Source organism: Anas platyrhynchos, chromosome 4 (genome assembly GCF_047663525.1).
Source record: "Anas platyrhynchos isolate ZD024472 breed Pekin duck chromosome 4, IASCAAS_PekinDuck_T2T, whole genome shotgun sequence".
NCBI classification, from domain to species: domain Eukaryota; kingdom Metazoa; phylum Chordata; class Aves; order Anseriformes; family Anatidae; genus Anas; species Anas platyrhynchos.
The window spans coordinates 63,943,174-63,970,312 of record NC_092590.1 but is presented as its reverse complement, the minus strand read 5'-3'; the positions used below and the strand labels follow the sequence as shown (position 1 = coordinate 63,970,312).

Genomic DNA, 27,139 nt, shown 5'->3' with positions numbered 1-27,139 from the left:
GAAGAAAAACATTTTCTTGTATTAATGTCACTGTACTGAGGCCAAAGTTCCTGATTATTGACCATTTAATGTGAAAATACTTCAGATTTATTTTTTTTTTTTAATAATACCTGTAGCTTCTCAAATGTTTCTTCTGTTAAGCTCAGAAGCCCACAGCTCTTAACAGATCTATTTTATGCAATGACATTAACAAATTTTAATAGAAAAACTGAAACACATACCTCATATCACAGTGGTAAAAATATATACATCTTATAAAGGAATTTAATTTCCTTATGTAGAGCAGAATTTTGTGCATTGCTTTTAATCAATAAAATTGGTGCAGTTCTTATTCTAAATGGGCCTCTTTTTTTTCTTTTCTTTCTTTTTTTTTTTTTTTTTTAATGCTGCCTTTTACAAAGAATCCCAAAAATCAAAAGGGTCTCCAATTAAGAAAACATTTTCTGTTGTGCTGAATTCATGTTACCGTACTGTGAGCTCTGACATTTTGTTTCTGTGGTAACCAAAATCAGCTGATTAGTTGGCATGGCAACAGAAAAGATGTAATCCCAGCAGACACACTCTAATCAATGCCCCCAGCACAGATGGTCTCTGGAGGATCAACAAGAAAGAGGCTGGCAGGCATTCAGTATATCACGTGGTTGCTCTAGACTAGGCCAGGAAAAAACTAAAAAAGAACATTTCTCAAACTAACCAATAGCTTTTTAACCCCTTCACTGCACTTACTAATTGTAGGAAATTCAGCTGCTTGCACAGATGAGAAATTACTTAAGTCCTGTTCCTTATTGCTCAGGTTCTCAGTGCCCTGGTACAATGCACCTAAAACTCTTCCCCCTTTTGTTAATAACCACTTCTCAACCCTGACTCTTTGCTTGGAAAGAAATCTAACACTTACACAAATCTGGGAAATACCTAAGATTGCTAGTAAGGATCAAAATCACCGTGAGTTTTTTAGTGCTATGCTTGTGAATCAAGCCAATGGACTCACTGGTGGGCACAGGAGGAAACTTGTCCTACCAGCGGGTGCTCCTGTGGTGAAGGTAAGGCTCGCCTTTGTGAGTTTATCAGGAAATATAAAAATCACAAACTGCAGAAAAACAATTTGGCTACACATAAAGTTGGAGTGTTGGTAAACAGAGTAGTAGAAACACCCCTAATGCTTTCCTTTACCTGGAGAAAACAAAGAAAAGAAACATCTACCAGGTAAATGAACACAGTAGTTACAGCTTTGGTCTCTTTTTCTCTAATTCACAAATTGTATATTTTATAGTATTTATTTATATTGTGATAAAAACAATTTTTAAATGTATGCCTCACTTTACATGGAGCAGCCACCCTCTAAAGACAAGCTGAACTGTTCATATTCTCAATGATAGGCAAGTTCCAGCCATATTTGCTAAAAGAAAAAAAAACTGGAAATGCCATTTGATACATTTATCCAATGCTGCAGTAAGCAGTGAGCTGCTCTAACTGGGAAAATGTTGAAATGAATAAAATGCAGCTGTGGATTTCTGCTTCAATACGTGATGAGAACTATTTTAGCCCATTATATTAGAAGTTAGTGAATTTGTAGCTTACAAGTTGTTTGTGAAATTGAGACAGCTATTAACAAGAATGGCTGGTTTGCATTTTTGTATTAATAAAACACCGTGACTGGGTCAAATTCAGATATGATATGAGGAGCTATGCATTCAACTGGAGTGCTGCTTGTTATGGGAGGTCTGCTTCTACCAGCAATGCTGTGGGAGTTAAGCACCTACCTTTGGGTGCAAGATCTGTGTCCTTCCTATCTCTGCTAGAAGTTACACACGCACAGCTGAGACAACACTCAGCTGTAACTTATTACTGAGAGTGATGTATTTTTTTCTCCCTTATTCCACCAACTACTGCCTTTTATTTCAAATTTTCTTACTTACCCAGTCATATTCTAACATATGGCTATTAAAAAAAAAAGATTTTTCCTCCTAGAATCCAAATAAGACCCCCCCCTCCACCCCATGTGAACTTCTCTAGTGGGATGCAGAGGTTTTATCAGCATCCCCAATAGAGCCCTCTAAGGGATGCCCACAGGTGCTGTCAGGGCTGTGGTGCCCAGGAGAGCCTCACTGCTCCCTACAGGACCAGCACTCCAGGACATGACCAGGCTCCCCTTCCTGAGGCTGTATCCAGCCCGATCCCTGCTGCTATTCTATCTTATTTGCTATTGTGTTAGCACTAACAAAAAGCTTGGGAAATGATGGAGAAATCCTTTCGGGGAGATCTGCAAAGAAGCAGCTACCATACACCCCCTCCATGTTCTCTACCCGCGGCAGCCATGGACAACTCTTCGTGAGCAGCGAGGTGACAAAGAGGGACCACCTAGGAATATCTGGTTTCTTCTCATTGCTCTCTCTGTGTTTGTGTCTGTCTGTGCAAGTCACAGGGGGCTGGAGTGGAACAGCTGGAACAAATACGCCGTAAAATGCACACCTCCCAGCTCACCAGCGCTCTGCACACGAGCGACTTCCTCTCCCTCTTCTTTCAGCCCCACACCAAGAGGCATAGAAAAATCAGGGAAGCCACTACAAAGGGACTGGACTAACATACGTGCTAAAGCTACGTATGCCATACAGTCCCTGGTCAATAGTGTCTTGTTAGACTCTGAAACGTTCCCACTCCTGCATGCCTAGGGGAACATGGATAGGTTATCTCCTCCCGATGCACCTCCTCCTTCTGTGCTTTTCTTCATGAAGATTGACATTCATAGAGATGAACAGGTACACAATATAAAATAAACAATTTCTGTTAAATTATGGAAGTATACCTTTCTATTTTCAAAACCACTTTACTGATTTTGTATTTTTTTAGTTTTTTTTTGTCTTGATTTGCATTTTCCACCTTTTTGGTACTGTTTTCATAAATATATGGCACTCAGTTTAATTACAGGATTGAAGTGGCCAATGCATGAAGATAATTCACTACCAGTTACAAATATTGAATATGTACTAACTAGCTGATGCAGAGCATGCTTAAATCAATCGAGTCCTTCCATTGACTACACTGCCCTTTGGACCAACATGCTACTGTATTAAATCACTATTTTCCTAGAGATTTACAGTTCTTGGACTGGGTAAGTATCAAGTGTAAAGCATGCCATCCAAAATGGTAGGTATCAGCAATGTAAAATCTCATTGTTGCTTTAAAATCAAGCCAAGAGAAAAGGAGCTGGGCAGGTAGAATTTAATTCATGTATATCTGGTAGTTCTGGAAACCTGGCATTATGTGCTTCTCTTGCAGTCTTTCTGGGAGAATTGCAGAAGATGCCCACAGAATTTTCCAGTCACGTAATGAATACAGAAAACAGTAATTAAAGGGCTTCAAGGGTTTTCAGTATTAGAAATAATCTCAGTCTACCAGAAAAATGCAACAGCCAATATTTTTCACTCTCATATACACTGAAGAAAAAAAAAAAAAAAAGAAAAGAAAAAAAAAAGAAAAAAAATCAACAACATGCTTTATTGAGTCTTCCCTGTTACCTTGGTAAACATGGGTTTTCCATGCTGAGTGACCATGGTGCATTGATCACAGTCCACTGTGATGGATGAGTTGTGGTATGACTCTTTTGAGTGCTTGAGAATGTAATACAGGTCTGTTACACCTCCTTCAAAGACAGTGCTAAAATAACGAGGAATGAGGGTCCTTCCAATTGCTGTGAGGAAAATACAAAGCAGAATTCAGCAAATGCTCTAGGTTATAAAATCTCAAACCATTTGCTAACAGAACATGAATAATTTTAAGTGCAATGAAATCAAACTTTCATTTAAAGAATTTAATACATGTTCTCTGTCTGCTGTAGAAATGAAGTTGCGTCTGCTCCCATTGAAATCAATGAAAACGACTTACTCTATTCAGAGGGAGTGGGCTCATCTTATTTAATCTTTTTATGCTGATGGTGAGTTAGAGTCACTCTTGAAACCATCTGCAAGTTTTTTGTCCCAAAGTAATTATAATACAGCGAGCCACATGGTGTCAATTATGGCTGAAAGTTGGACATTACTCATAAATGTACAAATACAAGTGGTGAGCATTTACAGAAACACATTCATACACCCCAAAAGGCAAAGCACATTCATATAAAGGAGACTTAATATGTTTGTGTGTGTGCGTGTGTGCACGTGTCTATTTATATGTAGCCACACGCACATACATACACACTGTCAATTGAACAGGAAGGCTACTGCTGAGAAATTAGAGCCATGGAGAAAGAGCCGAGAAGGCAATACGGTACGTTATACAATATATGACTACCCATGAGCCTATCAGAGATTTTTGTTTAGACTGGAAGTATTTGTGTCACAGGCTAGAAGGTCTGAGCAGACACCTGAGCTAGTTTACATCTACCACTTAAACCCAAAAGGACGGACTCAAGGTACCGAATTCTACAAGTAAGTAATAGTGAGCTTCGGCGTGTATTTCAGACTAGCAGAAGCACTGACATCAAAGGCAGTTATCTCATATGCAACTGATGTTTTCCACCTCCTTTTTTACAGATAAATTTGGACGCAACCTCAAGCTTGTATGACAGAACACTTTAGTTTATAATATACCGATACTTCCATACCAAATGAGTCATTGCTTCGCATGCATTAATCAATCTACAGTAATTCTGAGTGGTGGATATAAAAAATTACATTATGCAGAGGGAAAAACCGAGAGATCTAAACTAAGTGTTCTGGAACAATGAGATAGAAAAGTCACCATCAACAGGCAAAATTAGAGTTTATTAGTTCCTAATTTGTATTTACCCACTAGGACTATGTGGTGACTCATGCCTCTCTCATTTGCTGTATACTTTTTAGAGTAATTTCTAAAAATCTTATTTCCAGAGGAATTTTGCCAGCATACGAACAAAGGCGCCTGACCCTAAAAATGTATTTGCAAGTGGGTGTTGTAAATTAAAAACTATGGCGTTTTCACAGAAGTAGTTCTGTGAAAACTGTTTCTGCTCTATGCATTACAATGTGGAATATCGCCTGTGCAGTCAGAATGCACATTACATAATGAAAATATACAAATATAGAAAATTAGGACTTGTTAAAGCTTTTGCTGTAATATTAGATATTAACATCATTTTATGTATAAAAATATACTGCACTCTCTGGATGTGGCTGACAATTCAATGAATACTTTGAACAACTATTCTACAACTCAAGCTCCTAAAAAACCCACCCACTCACCGTGCATATATTAATTTTCTACAGTCTTTTAACTTAATTTAGAGAAACTGAAGTCCAGTGTATCAGAGTAAGACTGAATCTCAAGATTTAGCTCAAATTTTTCCATGTTGGTATGGCATATAGTAAAATGTGAAATTTACCCATCAAGTTAATTTCTTGCTCCCCTAAGGCTAATTAGTGCAAATTAAATTTCCTGCTAATCATCCTAAGCAGTGAACGTGTGATATGAAAATCCAGCATTCCTACTGATTGTGATAAACCTCTATTCATGTGACTTAGGCACTGCATAAATATCTTGAAACCATTTTAACTGCAGTTTATAGACCATTCCCAAAGTAGCACGGTCATACAGTGCTGCTTTCTGCCTTGTGTCTGCAGCTATAACATATTAAAGATGGCTACAAATACATTAAATACCTTATTCTTATTACTTTTCCCGGTAAGCACTATCTGTGCTTGCCACAGGGATATGCTACTGTGAATAACAAAGCGGGGGACCAAAAGGATGAGGAGGTGCACACAAGGATATGCCCCATGGAACCTTATTTTCAGCTGCTGATACATATGCAGACCCTGTCTGTCTGTAAAAGTGAAAATTACTAATGTGAATGTCTAGCATAAACAACTAGAGCTAATATTCACCTCCAGGAGAAACATTCATGGAAACCCTACTAACAAGCAAACCTGGTCTCAGCTCACCGTGTCGCCTTGCTACGGAAGACTGGAGCAGGTTCAAGGCTTGGTTTCTCTTCCTGAAGCACTCAATGGCTTAAAAAGATCATTTATTTTCTAGTATAAACATGAAACTCTCTACAGCAGTAACAAAGCTTATTTGTGCAGAATACATTTCCAAGTACAACAAAGGGCTCTGGAACAAGCTCTTATAAAACCTAGGATAGTTACAAACGTTCTGATTTTTAAGTGCAAAAGGCTTTCCTTGATTTTTTCTCCTCCAAAACATAACTCTGTATACAAACACTCAGCTCTGCTGTGTGCACACCCTCCTTCCTTTGGCGTAGGAAGGGGAATGCAGCCGATGGCCTTTCTCCTTCCCATCACACAGGAGGTGGACGTCCCCAGCTGCGGATGTGCACACTCCTCCTGTATCTGCCCCTGTTGGTTTGTAGCAACACCATATATCTTCTGAGGGACAGAAAACACAGCTGAAGGCTCCTTCCTAGGAGGACTCAGAGCAATGGGAAGGCAGGACTGTTAGACAACTTGATATTTGTGGACACTTCTCTGGGCCATCCCACCAGGGCTGCTCAGAGGGGAGCTCCTGCCATACCACACACTTCTTATTCCACCTAAAGGAGCACCACATGGACACCTCAGATCCACTGCACAGCCCTTTGTGACTGCCTGCAGCAGCAGCTTGAGGATGGGCAGACTTGGAACAGCCTTTCCTGGGTGCCAGGGCCTAGGGGAACACCTGCTGCAGGGTTTGGCTGCCAGGCAGCCTTTCCTTCCAGCTTCTCAGGGGAATTCTTGCCTGCCTATAGCAAGGCTTTCTGCCTACATCCTCATGGAGTTCCCTGCGACAGGATCTCCTTCCAGTCTGGTCCATTTCTACTCTTACTTATTTTTACTTTTTCCCTCTCACCTCCCAGTTACTATTTTGCTCCCCTATCCCACCTTAGTGTCATCGAACTTCTTGCTCTGATTTAGTCTCCTCTTTTCCTTCCTCCTCTTCCCTCTTCTCTCCTCTACATCCAGGTCAAGTTGCTTCCTTCTCAGGCCACCTGGACGCTGGTGCATCCGCTGGGAGTTCAGGAGAAGGAAGGGCTTCCTGCTGTCATGTGCAACACTGGCCGAGCCTTCCCTGCAGGCTCTGGAAACAGGATTTGCAGTGGAAAAGTCCAGGAGTCCATGTAGCATGGAGTACTTCAGAATAGAGTTTTACCCCCAAAGATATATACATTTGCTAAATTCAATCCGATTTCCATGGAGAGGAAAAAAGGCAACTCCCTACCACAAAGGTGAAAAACCCTCCCCAGAGCATCATAGGGATTCAGGGATTCTTGGACATAAAAAAAAAAAAAAAAAAAAAAAAAAAAAAAGCAAGAATTTTTTAGCATGGACAAAATATATTTTTTTTCATTTTTCAGAGAAAGAAATCCTCTTTTACTTAAATAAGAACTGTCTACAAGCAAAAAAAAAAAAATTATAAAATTTCACTTTTATCAGTTTAAGTTTGGCAAAATCGTGAGTAACTAGAAGTAAGTTCTTTTAATAGGGCTTATCAAGCACTATTAATAACAGATGCTATATCATCTGCCTGCAAGAGCAGATTAGAATAGCCATGACTGCAGATGTTGAGACTCTGTGCCCAACACTCAGGGTTAGGAAAGCTGGCATAGGTTCCTACCTGCATCTATAAAAATACTAGAAGGATCTTACAGTGACATTACCCAGAAAAGACCTCTTTGTGGTGTGAGATATGATGCCCTACACTCAAAGAAACCAGATATACTATAAACTGGAAGGAAAATTCTCCTGTCCCTCAGCATTCAGGCATTAACTCCAGATCGCTGGAATGTTGCTTTAAATTATCATTTTGTCCTGAGCAGCATCCTTCATCCCTAGCTGAGGCTGTGAGGCTGTACTATTTCCCCAGAGAAGCAGGCACTGCCCCTTAACGTTTGCTTCATTTGTGCTAGCAAATCCCCAGACAGCAAAGCAAACTGACAAAGATCAGCTGGATTTAGCAACAGGTAATAGTTATTTATGTGACGGTGTCTGTAAGAAAGGTGTGTCTGAAGTGACTGTTTTGCACAAAATATAGTCACCCGCTGGAATGACGTACCTTTAGCTTGTTCCCTGGTGTAACAGCCTGTCTGCCTGTGATTTTGTTTACCTTTCTGGTGGATCAGAGACCTAAATGCAATTTTAGAATTGAAATATGATGGCTAGATGTGTGACACTCCCCTGGATATGAGCAGTCCAGAAATCAACTAATCCAACCTATGAACAAAGGCAAGAAGCTTTATAGTCCAGTACCAGTTACATCATATATCATTTCTGAAGTATCATCCCGGGGGGAATTCTAAAGGAAAGAATGAAACTATCTGAAATATTAAACGGCCCCAGGCCTGCCTCGCAGGGAGGGAGACACTTACGTCATGCTCCTGCTTTTTGGCTCCAGCACACAAAGGTAACGATTGGGGTGCACCTCTGTCACACCGATCCTAGCGACCATTATTTTCACACTGTCCTTTCATTTATATCCCCTTTTAAAAATGTTTGCCTGAGTGTAAAATACTTTAATCTCTCAGGAATACGTTTAAAATTATTTTTCCATCTGTCCCAAATTGAGCCAAAAAGTCTAAAGATCTCTAGGTGGGAATGATGGTAGCCCATGAATTTCAGGAGGCTTGCAAGCCTCAGACCAAGCCAGAGGGGAAAGTCAGTTAAAAAAATATTCTGTAATATAATTGTGGTACCACCACACACCATGTGGTGGTGGTGGTACTGTTTTGTTGTCTTTTTGTGCTGTGTTTTTTTTTTCTTCCCCCTCAAGGAAGATTCAAATAAAATATAAAGTAAACGTGTTTTTCTAGCTCACAGGAAGCGGGTATTATTTGTGGGCTAGGAACAGAAGAACACTTCCTCCCTTTGTGTGCCAAAGATAGGCTGTCAAAATCTCAGTGCCCTCTCTGCAGAATGAAGGTTCACGGCCTCTGTTGCTGAAGCAGGGCTTGATGGCAACCCCCTCCTTGCTCGCTGAACTTGTCAAGGGTTGCCTTTACTGCAGAAGCTCTCAGCAGCAGAGACTCAGGTTTAGCAAACACATACACAGCATGTAAGAGAACTGCCAAATTGGTATAGAAGTTAAACAATAGCAGTGTTAATCACTAAAATAAAAATACTGTTTTGATTGCTTCCAGACTCTTTTGCAGCTCCGAATCCTGTCAAGTCCTATGTCTTCAATTAGAGCTATGATATAAAATAAGTAATAAAGCAGACACAAAAGTAAAAACATAAAATATGAAAAGCCTTTAAAGGTTCTGGAGAATCAGCAGCAGAATGAAAAAAATACACAGCCTGTAGCTTTTAAATCAGCCCTGTCTGGAAGCTGTGGTGCAGACTGCAGCTGATTATCTCATCAATGTGTTATAGATGGGTTTGAGAAACAACGCTGGGTGGGACTGCAGGTTTTTTTGGCTCCCAACCCAATGTGTAGAGCTGCCCTGTACAGCTCTAGGCAGACGATGAAAGTCTCTTGCTTGAGAAGTCATCACAGTCGGATCTCAGTAATGACATGGAGAAGTGAAGACCAACTTTCCTTTAGCCAGATCGAGGGACTAGGAGATAACTTCTCACTGATAGCAAATGATCTTCCCTGAGCACTGCAGAAGAAAGCCTGAGCTTTCTGTTAATTGTTAATTGACATCTCTGGGCATGGCTAATTGACATCTGTGTGGACCAGAGCCTGGCATATTCATTTATGCATGCTTTCGTAACCAAAATAAATGAGTGCACAGAGAGCAAAACATGATGGAGTTACACAGTGATGTCATTACTGTTATTTTGCCCATACTTTTCCTTTTATTTGCCTGATTTTTTCATTCCCCTCAGTGAAATATCACATCAGGTGTGTTCTCTACCAGACTGGCTTCACCTGGCTGGGATGCAGAGGGAAGGATTCTTGCCTTCTCCAGGCTTTGTGCAGCAGCTCTGCTAAAGCTGGGCAGGAGGGCAAGGGAGAGGACCAAAGCTGGGCAGATGATGGGCTCTGGCTATGGACACTCTGCAAACAGAGCAGACTGCTGGTGTGAACACCCCTCCACGTTTCTGAGACCTTATCTGGTGAGCGGACTCAAACCCAAACAAAAAAGATTCTGTCAATTGCCAAGAAAAGCTACTGTCAGATTTGTTGGTATGGCATGAAAGGCAGTGAAAAGACAGTCTAATTAAAGTCCAAATTCTGTTTTGGAGATGTGTGGGCCATGTTGATTAAACCACCCACATGCATCCAAGGGAAATTCTGGCACACACACAGACCTGTCCTTTTTTACTCCCTATCTAGCGGGTAAAACTAGGCTCCCATCATTTAAACTAGTTATAGAATAACCATTACAATGTATGATTAACTTGTATTTATCTTATAGGAAAAATCTAGCTATTTATGCAAATGAAGTATTAAATAAAAATTAAATGTCTGATTTAAAATCTAATACAATAGTAGCAGTTATAATATACTATACTATAAGTTGTAGTATACTACTACTACTAATAGAAATGCATTACATTGCATTTAAACATTCAGAAAATATCTGTATAACCTACAGATGCTATAGTTTTTAATCTCCATGATGTTTGGAGGACAGTTTCCAAGTACTACCTCCACGTTGCTAATAAAGTACAGGGTTTTGGTAAGTAAAATTAGCTGTTTAAACATTCCTCCCACATTCATACAATTTTGTGTTTATCTTTATTGATATACTTAGCACTCTATGGAAACTGGGGAAATCTAAGGTTTCCAACCATTTTACCTTTTTTTTTCCTCATTTTTTTTAACAAAACTGCAACTAACAAACTCAATTTTTTAACAAAACTACCAAGATGTGTAACATGGATTCAGTGGTGTGACTGAGGGGCTTGAATCCTTTCCACACCCAAACCCCAAGTTAGGATGTTTTCTAATCCATGATACCTGCACTATCTTATTTATTGTTGCATCAATAGTATCACTTAACAGTTTTAAACAAAAATAGTAAAACATAAAATTGCACGTCTCTTTCTTCTTCTATGGTTTCTTCCATTCTGTGTAATTCAAGGATTGTGTTAGGTTTGACTCTCCTTTTTCTTCCAATAAGTATTTTCTAACAACATTTTACCCTGGTGAGGATTTTCCTGTATAATTTTGATTCAGTTGACAGTTTATTTCTTTTCTCAGAACTCTGTAACTACCACTTCAGTCCTCTAAAACACACTTTGAGTCAAGAACAGGTAACAGAAACTTCATGCCAATGAGACCTCAGCTTAACTCTCCACACCCTATGACCCTTACTCTCACAGATACATAATCTGCAACTCAGTCTTAAATCCATCTCTGTGAAGAGAGACAATATTTTGCTATAATTCATTTTGGTGTAAATTGCCAGAAAACAACTATAAAAAACTTTATACATCTCAACACAGCAACACTCCATCAGCTTAGTTTTTCATTAAGTAACTCAATCAGTTTACTTATTATAATAAATTTCCCTCCCAACCTTTTCCTTATTATACTAGCACTCTACTAAAGCCTTAAAATAACAGTGTACTATAAGATTCAGAGCCTTCAGATGTAGAGGATTTCAGCACCATAGTAAGAAACTGGGGACCAAGGAATATGGAGAGTAAAGTCCAAGAAACTGGGGACCAAGGAATATGGAGAGCAAAGTCCAAGAAACTGGGGACCAAGGAATATGGAGAGCAAAGTCCAAGATCCCTTTCAGAGGACCACAGCTCATGGTAGGGCTTGGAGGGCATCTCTGGGGACCATCTGGTCCAACCGTCCACTTGGACCAAGGTCACCTACAGGGGGTTGCCCAGGAAGGTGTTCAGTCAGGTTTTGAACATCTTCAAGGATGGAGCCTCCACACCCACTCTGGGCAACCTGTGCCAGTGTTTGATAACCCTCTGAGGAAAATGCTTTTTCTTATCTTGAGATGTAATTCAACGTAACAATGGTGTTTCACTGGGTGACTCGGAGAAGATTCTGTCTCTTGACTCTTCTTGACTTGCCCCCATCATATACTCATACACCTCAATGACATCTCTCTTCTCCAGGCTACACAGTCCCAGCTCTCAGAGCCTCTCCTTGTGTGGCAGATGCTCCAAGCCTCTGAGTGCAGTCACAGCCCTTAGCTCAACTCACTGCACTACACCCATGTCTTCCTCCTACTGAGGAGCCAGAAATCCTAATGCAGACACATCTCCTCAGTACTGAGGGAAGGTCACCTCCCTCAGCCTGCTGGCACCGTTCTCTTTAACACAGCCCTGGAGGCTGTTGGCTTTTTTGCCACAGGGCCCATTGCCAGCTCATGGCCACCTTAAACTGGAGTCTCCAGCTTCGGTGTCAAGGCTGACTGCAAGAGTGGTGACAGGACACACAGAAAGCCACTGTCTGTTGAGTGGACTGACTATGAAAGGTTGGTGTATCATAACCAGCACCTCAAACTCCAGCAGGAACAGCAGAGTATGAGCCCCACATGGTTCTGTACCAGATTCAGGCTTCACGTTTTTCCTCTGTGTCCATCAATTTTAATAACTCAGGGAGTCGATGCTGTTCTCCCTTATTCTGATCATAAAACGAAAACTCAGAGCTCAGATAGTTTGTTGCTTAAATTAGGTTTAAGGTATAAACCTGAACTATGTTTCTAGTAGCACAGAGCAGCCATACCTTTACCCCACACTGAAGAATTCAGAATTTCTAATGGCAGCCAGTCTAAGCTGATTTTTTAGGCTGGGGGGAAAATGGTTTGAGGGGTTACCCATGTTCTTTTTTCACAGACAAAAGACATACTGTAGATGAGGAAGTTGTAGCTTTGACTAGAAAACTTCCACATCTTATAAATCAAAATTATCATTCCCCAGCAAAGACCGATACAGCGATATTTCAGTGTAGAAAATATTTATATTTGCATAAAAAATCTGCACTTCGAATGCTAATAAAATCAGAACGAATGGTTTGCCTGGTTGCAGAATACAGCCTATGCTGATCATTTTGTTTGAAGAAAGAGTATTTCAGTTAACTTTGTTCAACAACTGCAAAGAAAAAAAGTTTTAAAGGCAAGCCAAAGAGGTTATTCACAGCTGTATGACAAACCACTGTCAAAACATAACAAACCACAACCAAACTCAAGCAGAAAATGACAAAATGTAAGACCGTAAAAATGATGGAAATTGTGCAGGACAGGCATTTTAGATGAACAAATGCAATCTGTACCAGCATAAAGGACCAACACAACACAGAAAATGATACCCAGAAAAGTCATCTGAAGAAGTAAAGGCAAAAACATAAAATTCAAATGACAGGACACCAAAAGGAACAGACAAAAAGCAGGCAAACCATCCAGTTGTATTAAATCAAGCACACCCCTGGCCCCTGACTTCATCTGACCTAGCAGAATACTGAACACGGCATTAAACAAGTTATGTAAAAACACAAGCAGAATGACATTAAGATAAAATGATATTGGCCATACCCTCACATACTGCCACAATCCTGTGGCAATAAAACAAACATAGGTACCCAAGCTGATCTAGGGCAGAGCCTAAAGCTCAGCATCAATGACTAGTTGATGCAGAAGATGGGTGTCTGTCTGTGGCATGTTCATGCTGGTTGTAGGTTAACCGACCAGTGCATACATCTGCTCAATCTCCTGTTGATCTGAACCCAAATAATTCCATGAAAATTAAGCAAGTCCCTGAAACCACCCCAAAATCTTCAAAGATTTTGGCCATTAAACTGGGGATCTTTCACCAAAAATTGTGTAACTCAAGTTATTACTGCAAAAGCATGTCAGAAGAACTGTTGTGCTACATATACTGGTGCAAAGTTGTTCTGAAGGCAGCTGCCTAAAAATGTAATTCTACCACTCCTGATCTCCAGTGTCTCCTCTGAACCATGCTGAGATGGGAAGCTGAAGCAGCAAGGAAAAACATCTTATATGTGCTCTAAAAATAGTATGAAACATTTACAGCCTGCATAAGGGAAGGATAAACAACTGACAAAGTACTGATCTGAATAATGTATAGGACCCTTAAACCTTTAGAAACATTAAGAGTTGTGAGCGAATGAGCCAGCACATGGTATGTAGCTTTTTTTTACTTCTAAAGCTCCTGATTTACATCCAGGTGAAATCAGCAGTGACATACACCTTTCATGAGCTGCAACACTGCTAAATCATGGTTTTGATTTCAGTCCAGGTTGCGGGTTCCAGAAGAGCATCTCACACTACCAGTCCCATGCCCAGTGCTGACTTTCCTGAGCAGAAGCCTAAGGACAAACACAGCTCAGCTCCGGCAGGATTTACTTTTTCTTGGATGCATTTTGCATCTCTCTGCAAGCCCCTTTTTCATGAGAGAAAGCTACCAGCAGTACTTCAGACAGCTAGTTTAAAGGTAGTTAAAGCTACCCCTTCACTGTGGTAAGTACAGAGTAAACATAGCCATGAATGGGTCTATTAAACATATGGTAGGCAGATGCCAACTAGTTCTGCTAACACTGCAAGTAACCCAAAAGCTATGTGTCTGCACAGCATGGCACTGCGACTATGCAAGTGAACTCTTGGAAGAGGCAGGATATGTTATTTTGGGCTCGGAGCCAGATGTGAATGGCCACATGGCTTCTGGTCAGCTTGGTGGGTGGGCAGAATGGGCTCGCATGGACCTTTGCATATAGGCAGAGCTGACCTCCTCAGTGCTGGAAGCCCTTTTCACGCTGAGGCCAAAGGCCACGGTAGGCAATGTGGAGGAGAATTGGCCCTCCCCTGAATGCAGGACTTTGGGCTTAAGCAGCGTCAGTCAAGCATCACAGCACGGCCCACATTCAGGTTAAAAATATCGGAGGTGAAATGTGTTTATATGGGCATCAAAGGGGCCGTAGCATAGTGGGGAGTGTGTCTGGAGAACTGGTGGGAGGTGAGGGGTTACGGTGATATGATAAAAGATACACGAGGCATTCTCAAAACCCTGAAAGTGCATTGAGCACATGCGGATTGATAACCAGCATGATTTTTTGGGTAATTTTATGCTGCAGACGTATGAACAATATCTCACCAGTGGATAATATCAGTTGTCGGTTATATACATGTTTTATAACAACCAGAACACTCTTTCTCAAAAAGCTGTTGGTGGTTAGCTTTGATTTCTTTTTTTCCACAGCAAAGCTTGCTTTCCCACTCTCTTTCTCTTTCTCTTTCAAGCTAATGGAAGCTAACTGCAGAGAAAGCAAAAAGGTATTCAACATACTAGACACAATAATTAGGAAAATATTCTACCATTTAAAAGTGTTTTGTTGGTTTTAAAAGTGTAGATTGTTTATTATCCTTAAAAAGAAGGCAAGTGCCCTGTGTTCAGCTATACAAATCAGATGTCTGACAAAATAATGTCAAATAATAAATAACCACTTTCAGAAAAGGGCAAGCAATGTAACAGGTTTATAAGCCTCACTTAGAGCCCACGTTATACGTAATTTTTAATAAAATTTTATGCAGTAAGTAATGCGGAATGCTCTTAACTTGGAAAAGGCAACATCTGTAATAAGTGCTATAACAAATCCATGCCGAAGCTGAAATAACCTCTTCCTATGTTTTCTGCCATTTCATCTGTACGACACACTTTTCCACATTTCACAGAGTCACTGCACCATCTTCTCGATTTATTGTTGTTACAACGACTGACTGTGATTTCTGGAACTGCCGCATGTAAGGTGCAGTCACTGGGACAAAGCTGAAGCATCACTGTAAGGACAGCTTCGGGGACTTCCTGACCACAAAACACAGCTACCATGCAGGATCAGCCCAAACACCTGCCTGGAACAACATCTGTGCCAGACAACAGCCATATAAAAACCTAAGAATAAACAATAAAAGAAGACAAGAGGGACGTGATGCTTGCCCTGGTCCAATGCACCCACTTCCAAAAATGAACAGGTGGAGTGACCAAGGTGATGGTTGCATTCAGTTATGCACGGAAGTCACAGCTGTTAATACCCTTGTACAACGAGATCGCAGGGATTCCCATGCTCCAAAAGGCAACCTAACAACTCTTGTTTTAATTACAGAAGAAGCTATACAAACTTTATGATCCAAGGCTGGAAACACACCCCAGAATTTCTCTTGGAACATATTTTCTTACAGAACTGGAGAAATTCAAGGTGGGAAATTCTTCTCCAAAGTTTTAGAAAAACATTTATTCTCCTGCAGTAGGTTGTGTCCATAAGGTCATGGTGCAACGCTGTCAATAAGCATCCCTGATGACATTGATCCCAACTGATAACTCAGTCTTCTGATATCTTGGAATAATCATGGCCATCTGATTCAAAATACTCCTTGGACAAGTTAAATATATTTTTTTCAAAAACCACAGAACTTGAAAAAAGCACAGAAATCACTGAAAGTGGGAAAAATGATCAAATTCAATATTTTTCACATTTGTTATGGTCAAACGGGGCTCTCTGAATAAAATAAATAAATAAATGAGATGTTCCACCTTGCAATGTAAGAATGAAAAAATTATGCTGTACATACCCAAATTTGAACCATTTCCATGGCTTTCAAATCTAAGTGATTTCACTTAGCTGTGAACATTTCACAGATAAGATTTTTTTTTTTTTTTTAACAGCAGCATTCAAACTTAACCAAGGATCTGAAAACAAATGTGTGTGCTAATTACTGCAGTGAATAGTTCGCTGACTTATTTGTTTACAAAGCCTAGCACCATGTAATAGTAAGCTTGGAAGGAACTAATTCATACTTTTTTTAGACGACAAATAAAAAAGGATAAACTGCAGAAATGGCAGTCAAAAATTTTTATGTTGTGGGCATCCATTACACAAAAGAGTAATAGAAAGTAACACTCAATGAGATATTTTTTGCTATAACCACAGAAAAATACCTCTGGCTAAAGCCAGTCTCCCTTCACTATACTCCTACGTGAATATTTTAAAGTTATTTGCCCCCCTGCTAATTCTGGTCTTATTTCAGATGCTATTCAAGGACAAATCCTGGTCCCTCGTGGATCTCCACTTCACCAGTGGGAATTTTGTTTGCGTAATGGTAAGAAACACAGAGGAAAATTATCTCTGTTGCTGTGAAGTTGTACCAGCAACCGAGGAGGTGAGGGCAGAGAAGGAATACTGCACTGGTGCAGGACAGGAGGCTCCTCTGGCACTCCTCCCTGCTCATCTGGATCCCTAGTACAGATGGATTCCTGCAAATTTTTTCAGTAAAATTGTGGATTAATTCAAAACTAAAATGTCATTTCGCCACAAAAGAAAAATAAAAAAAAAAAAAAGGAAAAATTGCCACAGTGAGGCATAAGGAAAGCAATTCTGACAAATAAGAGCTGTTCCCAGACCTCTGCACAAACCCTGGACTGAACATGACATTTCAAATTTTTTTGGATCAGCACTCTTGTACTTTATACAATACTTTATCCACATCCCTCCTGTCTTCCTATTCATAAAATCAGCACAGCTAGAAATATAAATTAAAAGGTTATTCTTGCATACCTCACATCTGGTTGGAGTAAGGAAGTGCTAAAAATCAGATAAGAGAGCTACTTCTCTCAGGTTTTTGAGCCTGAAATTCTTGCTGTTTCCTGCCTTTTTGAGAACCTCAGAGGCAAAGGGTTCTTAAAAATGGATGGTTATTGCTTGCCATTGAAAAAGAGTGAAATTAACTTTGATGGTCTGAGCTATAGCTTGGAACCTATCGCTAACTCATTAAATATTTGAAAGCATGCATGCTAATGTAGAAAACAATTCACAGCAACCAGTGCGATACTGAAGACTCTTCTCCCCTGGGCTTGGTAGCCAATAAATGCCCCTGCTGACTGCACAATATAACACAGCCCATGTCACGATATAATGCAACTCATGTCACATCGCTGCAGAAGGATTCATCGAGGGCTCTGGCTTTGCCTGTTGCTGCAGATGCAGCAGGAATACCAGCACTTGGGGACCTACGGGGCTGGAAGAAAACAGCAACCCTCTGTCAGAGCCTGTTCTTTGTGCCTGGCGTAGCATGCTCACTCCAAGAGGGATCAATATTTATCAAATTGATCCTGAATTTCTTCAGCTAACCCTCTGTGCACGCACACTCCCAACAATATCCTTCTGGGGTGGAACAGGAGCTGCCAGCCGTACCCACGCTGTGCCAGCAAAGCAATGTCAGCTTGACTCCCCAGAGCTGTCCCAGCGAGGTGGTGTACAGTGTAGTTTCAACCAGGAGCTCCAAGGGACATTTCTCACCCTTAGTTTCTCCTAAAAAAACTACTGCTTCTGAGGCAGATGGCAGGCTGCTCCCCCAAAAGAGGCAACTTCACAGGAAGCCTTCGCTCTGCGTGGGGATGCTGCTAAGGGGAGCTGAACTTTTGCTCCTCCTCTGTTATTTCCACCTGCTTTATTTCCTGGGTTTCATCACTTGTATGTCAACCCATTCACATTTTGCTCTCCTATTTCATAAGCTGTCTGCTCCATTCCCTGTCCTTCAAATGGGGACTCCCATGGAAGTCACTCACATGGAAGTCACCCAAAGCCTTCCCATTGAAGAATTCGTGTTTGCCACTTGTTTATTTGTTAAATTATCAGCGCGCCGTATGTTCTGGATAGTGATAAGTACACCCCAAACTGCAGAATCTCAAGAAAGATGATGGAAATGGTTGAATTTCAGAACACAGGTTTTCTTGCAACTGTGCTAAGATTGGAGAGCAAATGGTAGTACTAACAAAACAACATTTTTGTTTACTGCATCAGAGCTACAAGTTACACTTGAAGAATGACATTCTTAACAGTGTCAAAAAAAAGTGGCGTTTGCTTTATAAGAGCAAATTTTAACCCAAATGTGATCAGAAACCAAAAGAAATTTTCACTTTTCTTCTTTTTTTTTTTAGAGAAACTTTTATATTTACACTCCATTATAAAAAAAAAAAAAAAAAAAAAAAAAAAAAAAAAAAAGAGAGACAATATCCACGTTGTGTGTTTCCATTTTGTCTCTCCAGAGATCCCAGAAACTAACAATGGTTTGCCATATTCTATAGGATTTTATCTGACGCACAAAAGCACAAAGCCTTTACACAACTAGCAGACTGATGTGGAATAGGCAACTCCTTCACATATTCCATCTCCCCACCCTGCCTGTGGTGTGCTGGGTTGATGTATCTCAGGCACATTGCAGTGCTTCCTGCCAACTTTGCAACCTAGTCCCAAAAGGACTTAGCTTTTGAGGACTGCCAGTGGATGTTTCTTAGTGGGCATAGTGAGATGACAACTATGAGGGATTCTTCCAACTGCTTACCCATCTACGAATCATTCTCCTAGGTTTAACAGGAATTGCTGTCCTGTCTTTATTAAGGGTGATACTGAGCAGGGGTTTTGCTGAAACTTCAAATAAAAACTGGACTGCCAGCAACATCGGCTATGTTGAAGGAAAGATTCACTGGCCACTTGCACATCTGCTAACCCCTAGAGCACACTCCTGCAAGATGGATGATCCATATTACCGATACCATAATCGTGTTACTGTAATGGGGAATTACATGTGTTCTCTTTTTGCCTTTTTTATTTTTTCTCAATGCATCACTGACAGTAGTAATATGAACCTGCTCCTGTTTGAAACATAGGGATCCAGAAAACACATAAACCGATGCCAGTGTGTCTGCTGCAGAGCAGAAGGATCCCAGTGGGTTCCCTGCAGAACATGATTCCAGTAGGGGTCATCTGTTGCAATATTCACCAACCTAAATATCATGAAAAGAGTTATTCCTTACTGCATCCTTTCCTATCCAACACTTTTTTGAGTAAAAACTTGGATGTTTCTTCCAATGCTTATTTTTGAGCATCCCACTGATGGTGCTTAGAAAAAAAAACTAACCATCTGAAGAAACAAGCATCATGCTGTAGCATTGTTGCCTGTCATGGCATGGCAGTTCATGCTACAAAGTGCTGTGCCACCTGGTTCTCTCCACACCGTGGTCCTGCTTCCTGACTCCTCCGCAGCAGTTACACAATTTACTTTATATATGGTTTTGTTGGTGAAGTAAGATCACATTACCTGAAAAAGTTTTGGAAGCACGGGCTCATTTTCAGAGCAAATCCCTATGTGATCTGGTACAAAGGTTCAGAACTTTCAGATCAGTGTTGTGATCACGTGGGATGGTTCTCTTCCAGAGCTGCAGAATATATTTTGAAATCAGAAAATTGTGTTTATTTACTCACGCTTTTCAATTATTCAATACAGATACTCCCCTTGGGACTACTGGGAAGAGCCAACAGCGGTTGAGGCTTTGCTGAGATACAGAGCGGGCCCTGCATTTGAGCAGACAAACTTTCCTAGAGCTCATTACAATTTAGGCTGCCTCCATGCAATACAATTTGTCACCGTGATGCACTGTGAATTAACATATGCAAATAGTGAATTAAAATATGCAAATCACATGTAAATCACACTTATTTTTAAAAGACTTGCCTAAGAAGGGGGATGTAGCTGTCACTTTTAACAATAGCAAACACCTAATAGCAAACGCCTACATGTAAAACTACTAAAAAGACACAGTAGTGGTGCTATGTTGGAGCACATCTGAACCCACATCCTCTTTCAATACACCAAACGAGTTTTTATGAGATCTCTTTTGGTATTTGCTCATGGTGCATTGCATACATATGCCACTAGCAAGTATTTTAAAGCAGGATAGCTGGAAATATTGCAACAGATAAGCTTGCCGAGAACAACCTTTCCCCTGAATATGTAAGCAAGCATATAATGCTCTGCGAGAGAGATGGTAAGTACTGAAAAAACTTGTACCATGAATAAAAAGGAAAGACTTGGCCTGCATTATTATGTCCCTGCTTTTTTGTGATAAGTTGACCCCTAAAATGGAATCACACGCTCATGATGAGCCCCAAATTTTAGTTAATTTATCATCATATTCCCTTGAAAAGCTTGAGAACAAATTTCAAAGCTGTTTCTATAATGTCCTATGGTGCAGAGTAGACTGGGGCAGTTATTCATCAAGAAACAATTTTCACTCTTGTCATTAAGTTGGATACTTAATATATGGGAAATGGCAACAGAAAGCTTATTGCAAATACTGCTCTCCTGGCCTAGCTCCTAATCTACACACAGTTTGGTAGAAATACAGTTGAAGGACTATAAGTATTACCAAAATACACCAGCAACATCCTAGGGGTGGTCACAGTAGTAGCAGGTAAATGGCTATTATCCAGCTGAAGATTATCCCTCTTGGCACACAGGAACGAAGCGTGGTGCTGCAAATGTATCGGTGTGAAAGGGGTACACCATGCTGCTGCAGGACTACTTTTCTGTGTGAACAAAGGCCAGCTTGCTGCCCACCTGCTGGAAGTTACAAGCCCACAGGGAGACACCACAACCTTGTGATGGTTCCTGCTCCAAAGGAGGACTTGGCGAGGAGATGAGAGACACAAGCCCCTCTCCAAGGTCAGGAACCCCACAGGAAGATCAGTAGCCAACAGTAGGAAGGGTGACTTCTAAAAGGCCTACAGCTGTTCCCAGGAGTGACCATGCTCCAACAGGGTAGTTTGCAACCGTTACTTAATTCTAAGTTCAGCTACCCATTTTGTAGTAATTGATGTCTGAATAAGAAATTCAACAGCTGCCTATATGACTGAACGAATTATATTCTGCTTACAATACTTTCTTAACTCAGCCACCCACTATGGCTGAAATATGTGATTGCTAAATTGATTTTTCATTAATTTAATCTTCAAGGATGATTATTATTCTGAGGCTGGACCACACACAATAAAAATAGACATTCTATTAGTCATATAGTCGTAGGGCACATAGGGAAAAAGCATGTGCCCTGGCTGATGGATCCGGGCTGATGTATAATTTGTTGTTCTAATGCCAACTTGCAGAACACCATTGCTTCATGGCAGTTGGTCTGACAAAAGTGAAAAGAAATTTGGGCCCCATTAGTCCTTTTAAAAAATCTTGACCTTGAAAATATGAAACTACTTGGAAGAGATTATTAAGTAGCTGTAATAATGTAAAATAATCCCAATATTGACATTTTAAATTAAGAAAAGCTCTTTTTCATTTCAGGAGACATTTGTTAGCGGATAGACTGTGTATCCTGAAATTACTCTGCGATAGTTTCTCAGTAAACATATGCTCTTAAACTCAGGGAACATTATTATTACCATAAAGCACATCCTTGGAAGAATATGGGTAGACCTGTGCGGTGTCAAGAGTTGGACTTGATGATCCTTAAGGGTCCCTTCCAACTCAGGATATTCTATGATTCTATGAATATAATCAATTAGCAAAAGTTCTTTAATATGAGGCAGTTCACAAATATATGTCACTGAAACCACTCACACAAATAAATGTTTGCAGGAGAGCAAGAGGGAGACCTTAATGCTTTTTCAGTGAAAACTTTCCAGGAAACAATGACACCTGCTCCAGTGAATAAGCAATGTGGTCAGCACCATAAACTGGTGGTCAGTGCAGACCATCTTGAAATTCCTGGTTGGTAACGTTTTCAGATGACCTCTTTTTTTCTGGCAGTCACCATTTTGCAGGTCTGAACTGTCCCAGCCAAAGCAAAGCAGCAGAACACTGCTGACCTCCTCGTGCCCTAGAGAGTCCAGTTTTATTTCTAAGGTTAATATTCTGTCTTTCAGTGAGATTTTCCTTTCATTTCTGAGAGTAACCCAGGCCCAGAAGATTTCAACATGATGCCCCAAAACTAATGAACTAATTAGCTACATCAAAAATGCCTAAAGCTCTGGACTCTGCTGAAACTGGTAATAACTCTACCAGCTTATATCCACAAGGGACCTCTCTTTAACGCCAGATCTTCAAAAGAAAAAAAAAAAAAAAAATAGAGGGAAGAAATGAAGGAAAACAACTAGCCTCTGTCATTTTCTCTCCATATTATGGGTACATAAGAATCACAACAGGTTGTGTGATGAAGGTTTGAGGAAAGGAAGTGTAGCAATACAAAAGATATAGATGGTCCTTGATTCATACCCTTCTTTTTGCTTGCTGCTTAGCAACACATCAGTGTACCACATTCTTTTTTTTGTTTCAACTTTCCACAAAAAAAAGGATGTTTATATTGGAAGAACTGTTTTTTTCCAAACCTTATGCACAACCTTCTGCAATGTGCATTATGGTAAAGCAGCAGATACTTGGGATGGAGAGCCTGAAGTTCTGTAATTGTAATTCTTAAATCCTTTTCAAGCAAGTAGTATCCATTAGTGCAAGACAGGCAAACACAAAATATTTCCCCATAAGAATTTTTTTCTTTTGTTTAATAATAATGCTAGTCATTAAAAGAGCTCTATTAAGACATAGCCCCAAAAATCCATTACTGTAGGTGAGTATATATGTATAAAGAACCTCTGCACAGTTGAAATTAGATAACTTGGACCTGCTTTCCTCCCATGAACCCCTTTCTCTCCTTGCATATATTTTTTCATTAATTTTATTTTCAAAAGTCATAAATTAATTTAATCCAGTACAAATACTTTTAATAGAAAAACTTTCCTGTATAGTTGTTACTGACAATTATCAGGAGAACAACATGTATTTTTAGCTTCCCAGCACCTTCATGTTTATTACCGTACTAAAAAGAATGTGCATTTAAAGTTCTACTAGTGGAATGCACATCACAAAAATGGTAACCCAAGAAGTTCCTTCTGTATTTTGAGTCAAATTCAACCTCTTTAGTAAAACTTACTACCACTTGTTTCCAGTGAATTAGCTGTGGAAACGAATGAACAATGGATAGAGAAGACAGTATGCTTTTTTCATATTTTTTAAGGTTTGCAATTGTGTGCAAAGAAGACCAGGTTTTTAGAGATATTAAAAGTGTTTTATATCATCTGGCCAGCACAGCAGTTATATTCACATCCATTTTGGTTTTTCTTTGCCAAAATTATGTCACATATCCTTAACATAAATAAGAATAATTCCATAATTGTATTTAGAATACAAACCAGCTTTTGGAAAAGCTAAAGTGCATCTAGTAAATCTTCTAAGTCTCAGTACTTCTGAGCAATGTTTCAGATATAGATGAAAATAACTCTCAAGGAAAGGCTGCATGTTGCTGCTCAATATCAATTTCAGGGTAAACAAGCTAGCATGCTCTAAGCAAGCTGTGCCATATATGAGGCAGAGAGAGGTGATTAACAGCAACGTAGAACATAAGACCTCATAAATCTGAAGGTTTTGTCCCCTACTTACTCAGCAAATCACACCATATAATCTTCTCCAGAAGCTTACTGAGCTCTGCCTTTAAACTGGTCCATTTCTTCCTTCACAGTTACTACTGACTCAGACACCATTGATCTGATGACTAGAAACGCTCTTCTAATTTCCAGCTTACATTTACTCATATCCATTTGTTTTATTAGTGTCAAGTGCTGCTTTTCTCTCATGCTGCTGCTTCTTCCCCTGTATAGTGTGTGGACAGCAATCCATTTTCTTCTCAACCTTTATATCATTGGACTAAACAAGCCACAGACTTTCACTATTTAGTTTTTTTTTTTTTTTTTTTTTTTTTTTTTTTTTTTTTTGCTTCTAGATCATTTTAATCATTCCTATAACCCTTTCTAACACTGCTCCAGTTGGATTTTATCTTTTTTTTTTTTTTTTTTTAACAGGTGGCTTTTTTTTTTTCCCAAAGAGATCTCTCTAGCGCTGCTGCAACATTAACATTTCCCTATCTCCGCAGGAAATATCTCATTTGATACTTTCTAGGATCAGATCGCTTTCTTCACAGCTGTATCACATTGGTGACTCATAGTTATTCTATGACTGATTGTTACACACAGGTCTTTTGCCTCCTCTGTCATTTTCAACTGATAAGTCTCTAGCAGAAATTCTTTTTATCAGCCCTTAAGTGCCATCTGTACTCTTAAATTTCATCTCATTTCTATTACTTGAGTCCTCAAGGTCAGAACATTTTTCCTGTGTAATATTCTGATCATCCTTTATATTAACGATGCCTCACGATATTTTGCCATCACCAAATTCCATTCCTCTACTTCTACATTTTCTGCCAACATCATTAATTAAAATGTTAAGTAAGTCAAGTCCTCGAGATTGATCCTTGAAAAATTCTACCATTATCTTCCTTCCAGTGTGACAGTTCTCCATTTAACATAACCTGTTGTCATCTCTCTTTTATTCAGTTCCATTCCGTTCTGCAAAAGCAGTACTAACGTCCACCTTGTTAAACTGGACTAGCAATTCCCCACTCAAAGGCTGAACTCCAAATCATATCAGATCTACCACATTTTCTATATCTAGTTATCCGTTTTGTTTGGGATAATAACTTTGTAAATCTGTGTTGCATTCATTCAAATGTTCTAATATTGTGGTTGCTTAAAACTAATTTAAAAGTCAGACAAAATGAAATGGTAGAACACTACCTGTTAAAAACTGTCATTAGAGAAATTTTATTTCAGAACTGCAATGAAACAAAGATCACTGCTTATATGAAAGAAATTAACTAAAACACTAAAAAATCAGCTCTTAACTATGATCTAAAAAGGGTAGCAAGAAGAAGGAAAGCTTATCAACTACCTTTGTTCTAGAGCCTTAGAACAATACAATGTGTTGTAAAAAAATAAAATTTTCCATGAACTTGAACTTGTGTTTTAAACCTAACTACTTTTCTACATCTATTAGCAAACTAAGCATTCATGCACTTTCATAACACAAGAAAAAAAAATCAAAAAGCACAGACCTGTGATAATATATTAAGCTTCTCAAAGAAGATGAAGCATAGCAACAAAAACCTATTTTAAGTGCCAGGCAGAAAAATAAAATTGACAAAATTAAGAATTTCTACTCTTCAAACAGATGATAACTCATTTTCCATGCTGGTTAGAGACTCAATTAGAGAGTGATTATCTTTGTGCTCTAACAGGATTATTTATCTTTGTATTGCTAGAAAAGAAGTCAACCTAGTTGGAAGATCTGCAGCTGTTAGACTAAATTCAATAGCTAACATGTGGCTGAGTAAGGAGTTTTGGAAGACATTCTGCACCACTGGACCCAGTTTTTCCTGGAGCCTTTTAGACATTTACTGGGGAACCAGACTCACATTGTGAGGACTTATGCAGGAAGCAACCACAACAAACTGTGATGAATGACAACAAGGATGCTTCTGAGAGCATGTAACTAAATCAACCTGGCTATCTGCAGCTGATAGGAATGTCTGACTGGACCATAACGTTACGGCTTGCCTGAACTTTAAGCATCAAGTTGAAATATACCACAAGTCAGGCATGTACCTGCCATATGCTTTACCTGGACCAGAGGGCAACCACGTGTAGCCGGATAACAGGGCAAGGGGCCACCAAACCCTTTCTGAAGAGTCTCTACAGGCTACCATAGCCAAAAGGTTTGCACTACTGCCAAGAATATGTCAGATCTGTCACCACCACCAGGTATGCCAGTTCCCTCAAGAAAATTACATTAAGGTCAGTGTTGCAGCCTTAGCTCCAAATTACTTAAAGATCTGGGTACAGGATGTTTAAAAGACTGTTTAAAGCTCAGGAGTGATGACCCTTTCCTCTGGTACAATGTCAATCTCTATCACATGAATAAAGTTAGTTTCTGCAGCAGCTTCCTCCTCTCCTCAGGTAAATCTGAGATAGACACTTCCAGATTTGAAGAGCAGGTTTTGAATTTATTTCCTTCACCCTGGACTTTTTTAATATAAACCTATAATATTAAAATGTTTCTACAATTTAAATATGATCTTTTCGTGACCGTGCCAGGGTTCCTACATCATTATTGCACTAAATTTAATCTGGTTTCTCAGAATCATTACAGAACTCCACAAGATGCTGCTGCTTCAAGATTATTTAGTTACCTAAATAAGTCCTTCTGGGATATGCTGCAACACATGTGAAGGCAATGGTAAATTTAACAGGAGAAATGGTGGAAATTCTCTTGGAAAGAAGAGAAAGTCAAAGAATTGATTACCAATAACAAGAACAGCAAAATAAGAAGATACAGGCTGGAGAATGAATCTGATTATATTAATTAAAAGATGGAAACTATTGTTTTATTAACTAAGCTGCCAGACTATCAAGCAGACCTAATTTTCCTCTCCACTTTCTATACTAGAAGTGGAAGTGTTAAGGTCCAACTGCCAAGTACATTGGAAAGGAACAGAAGAAAAAAACCTCTCCTCCATGGGCTTTT

The 27,139-nt window shown here is 39.6% G+C and overlaps 1 protein-coding gene across 12 annotated transcripts in view; it reads right to left on the bottom strand.

The window, feature by feature from the left end:
* The window catches only part of LDB2 (LIM domain binding 2), a 373,131-nt gene that overhangs the window by 49,587 nt on the left and 296,405 nt on the right, over nucleotides 1–27,139 (bottom strand). For all 12 annotated transcript variants that reach the window (XM_072037750.1, XM_027457343.3, XM_005016981.6 and 9 more), the window contains one exon: nucleotides 3,516–3,688. In XM_072037750.1, the coding sequence (XP_071893851.1) occupies nucleotides 3,516–3,688 (173 nt within the window). The remainder of the gene's footprint in view (nucleotides 1–3,515; nucleotides 3,689–27,139) is intronic.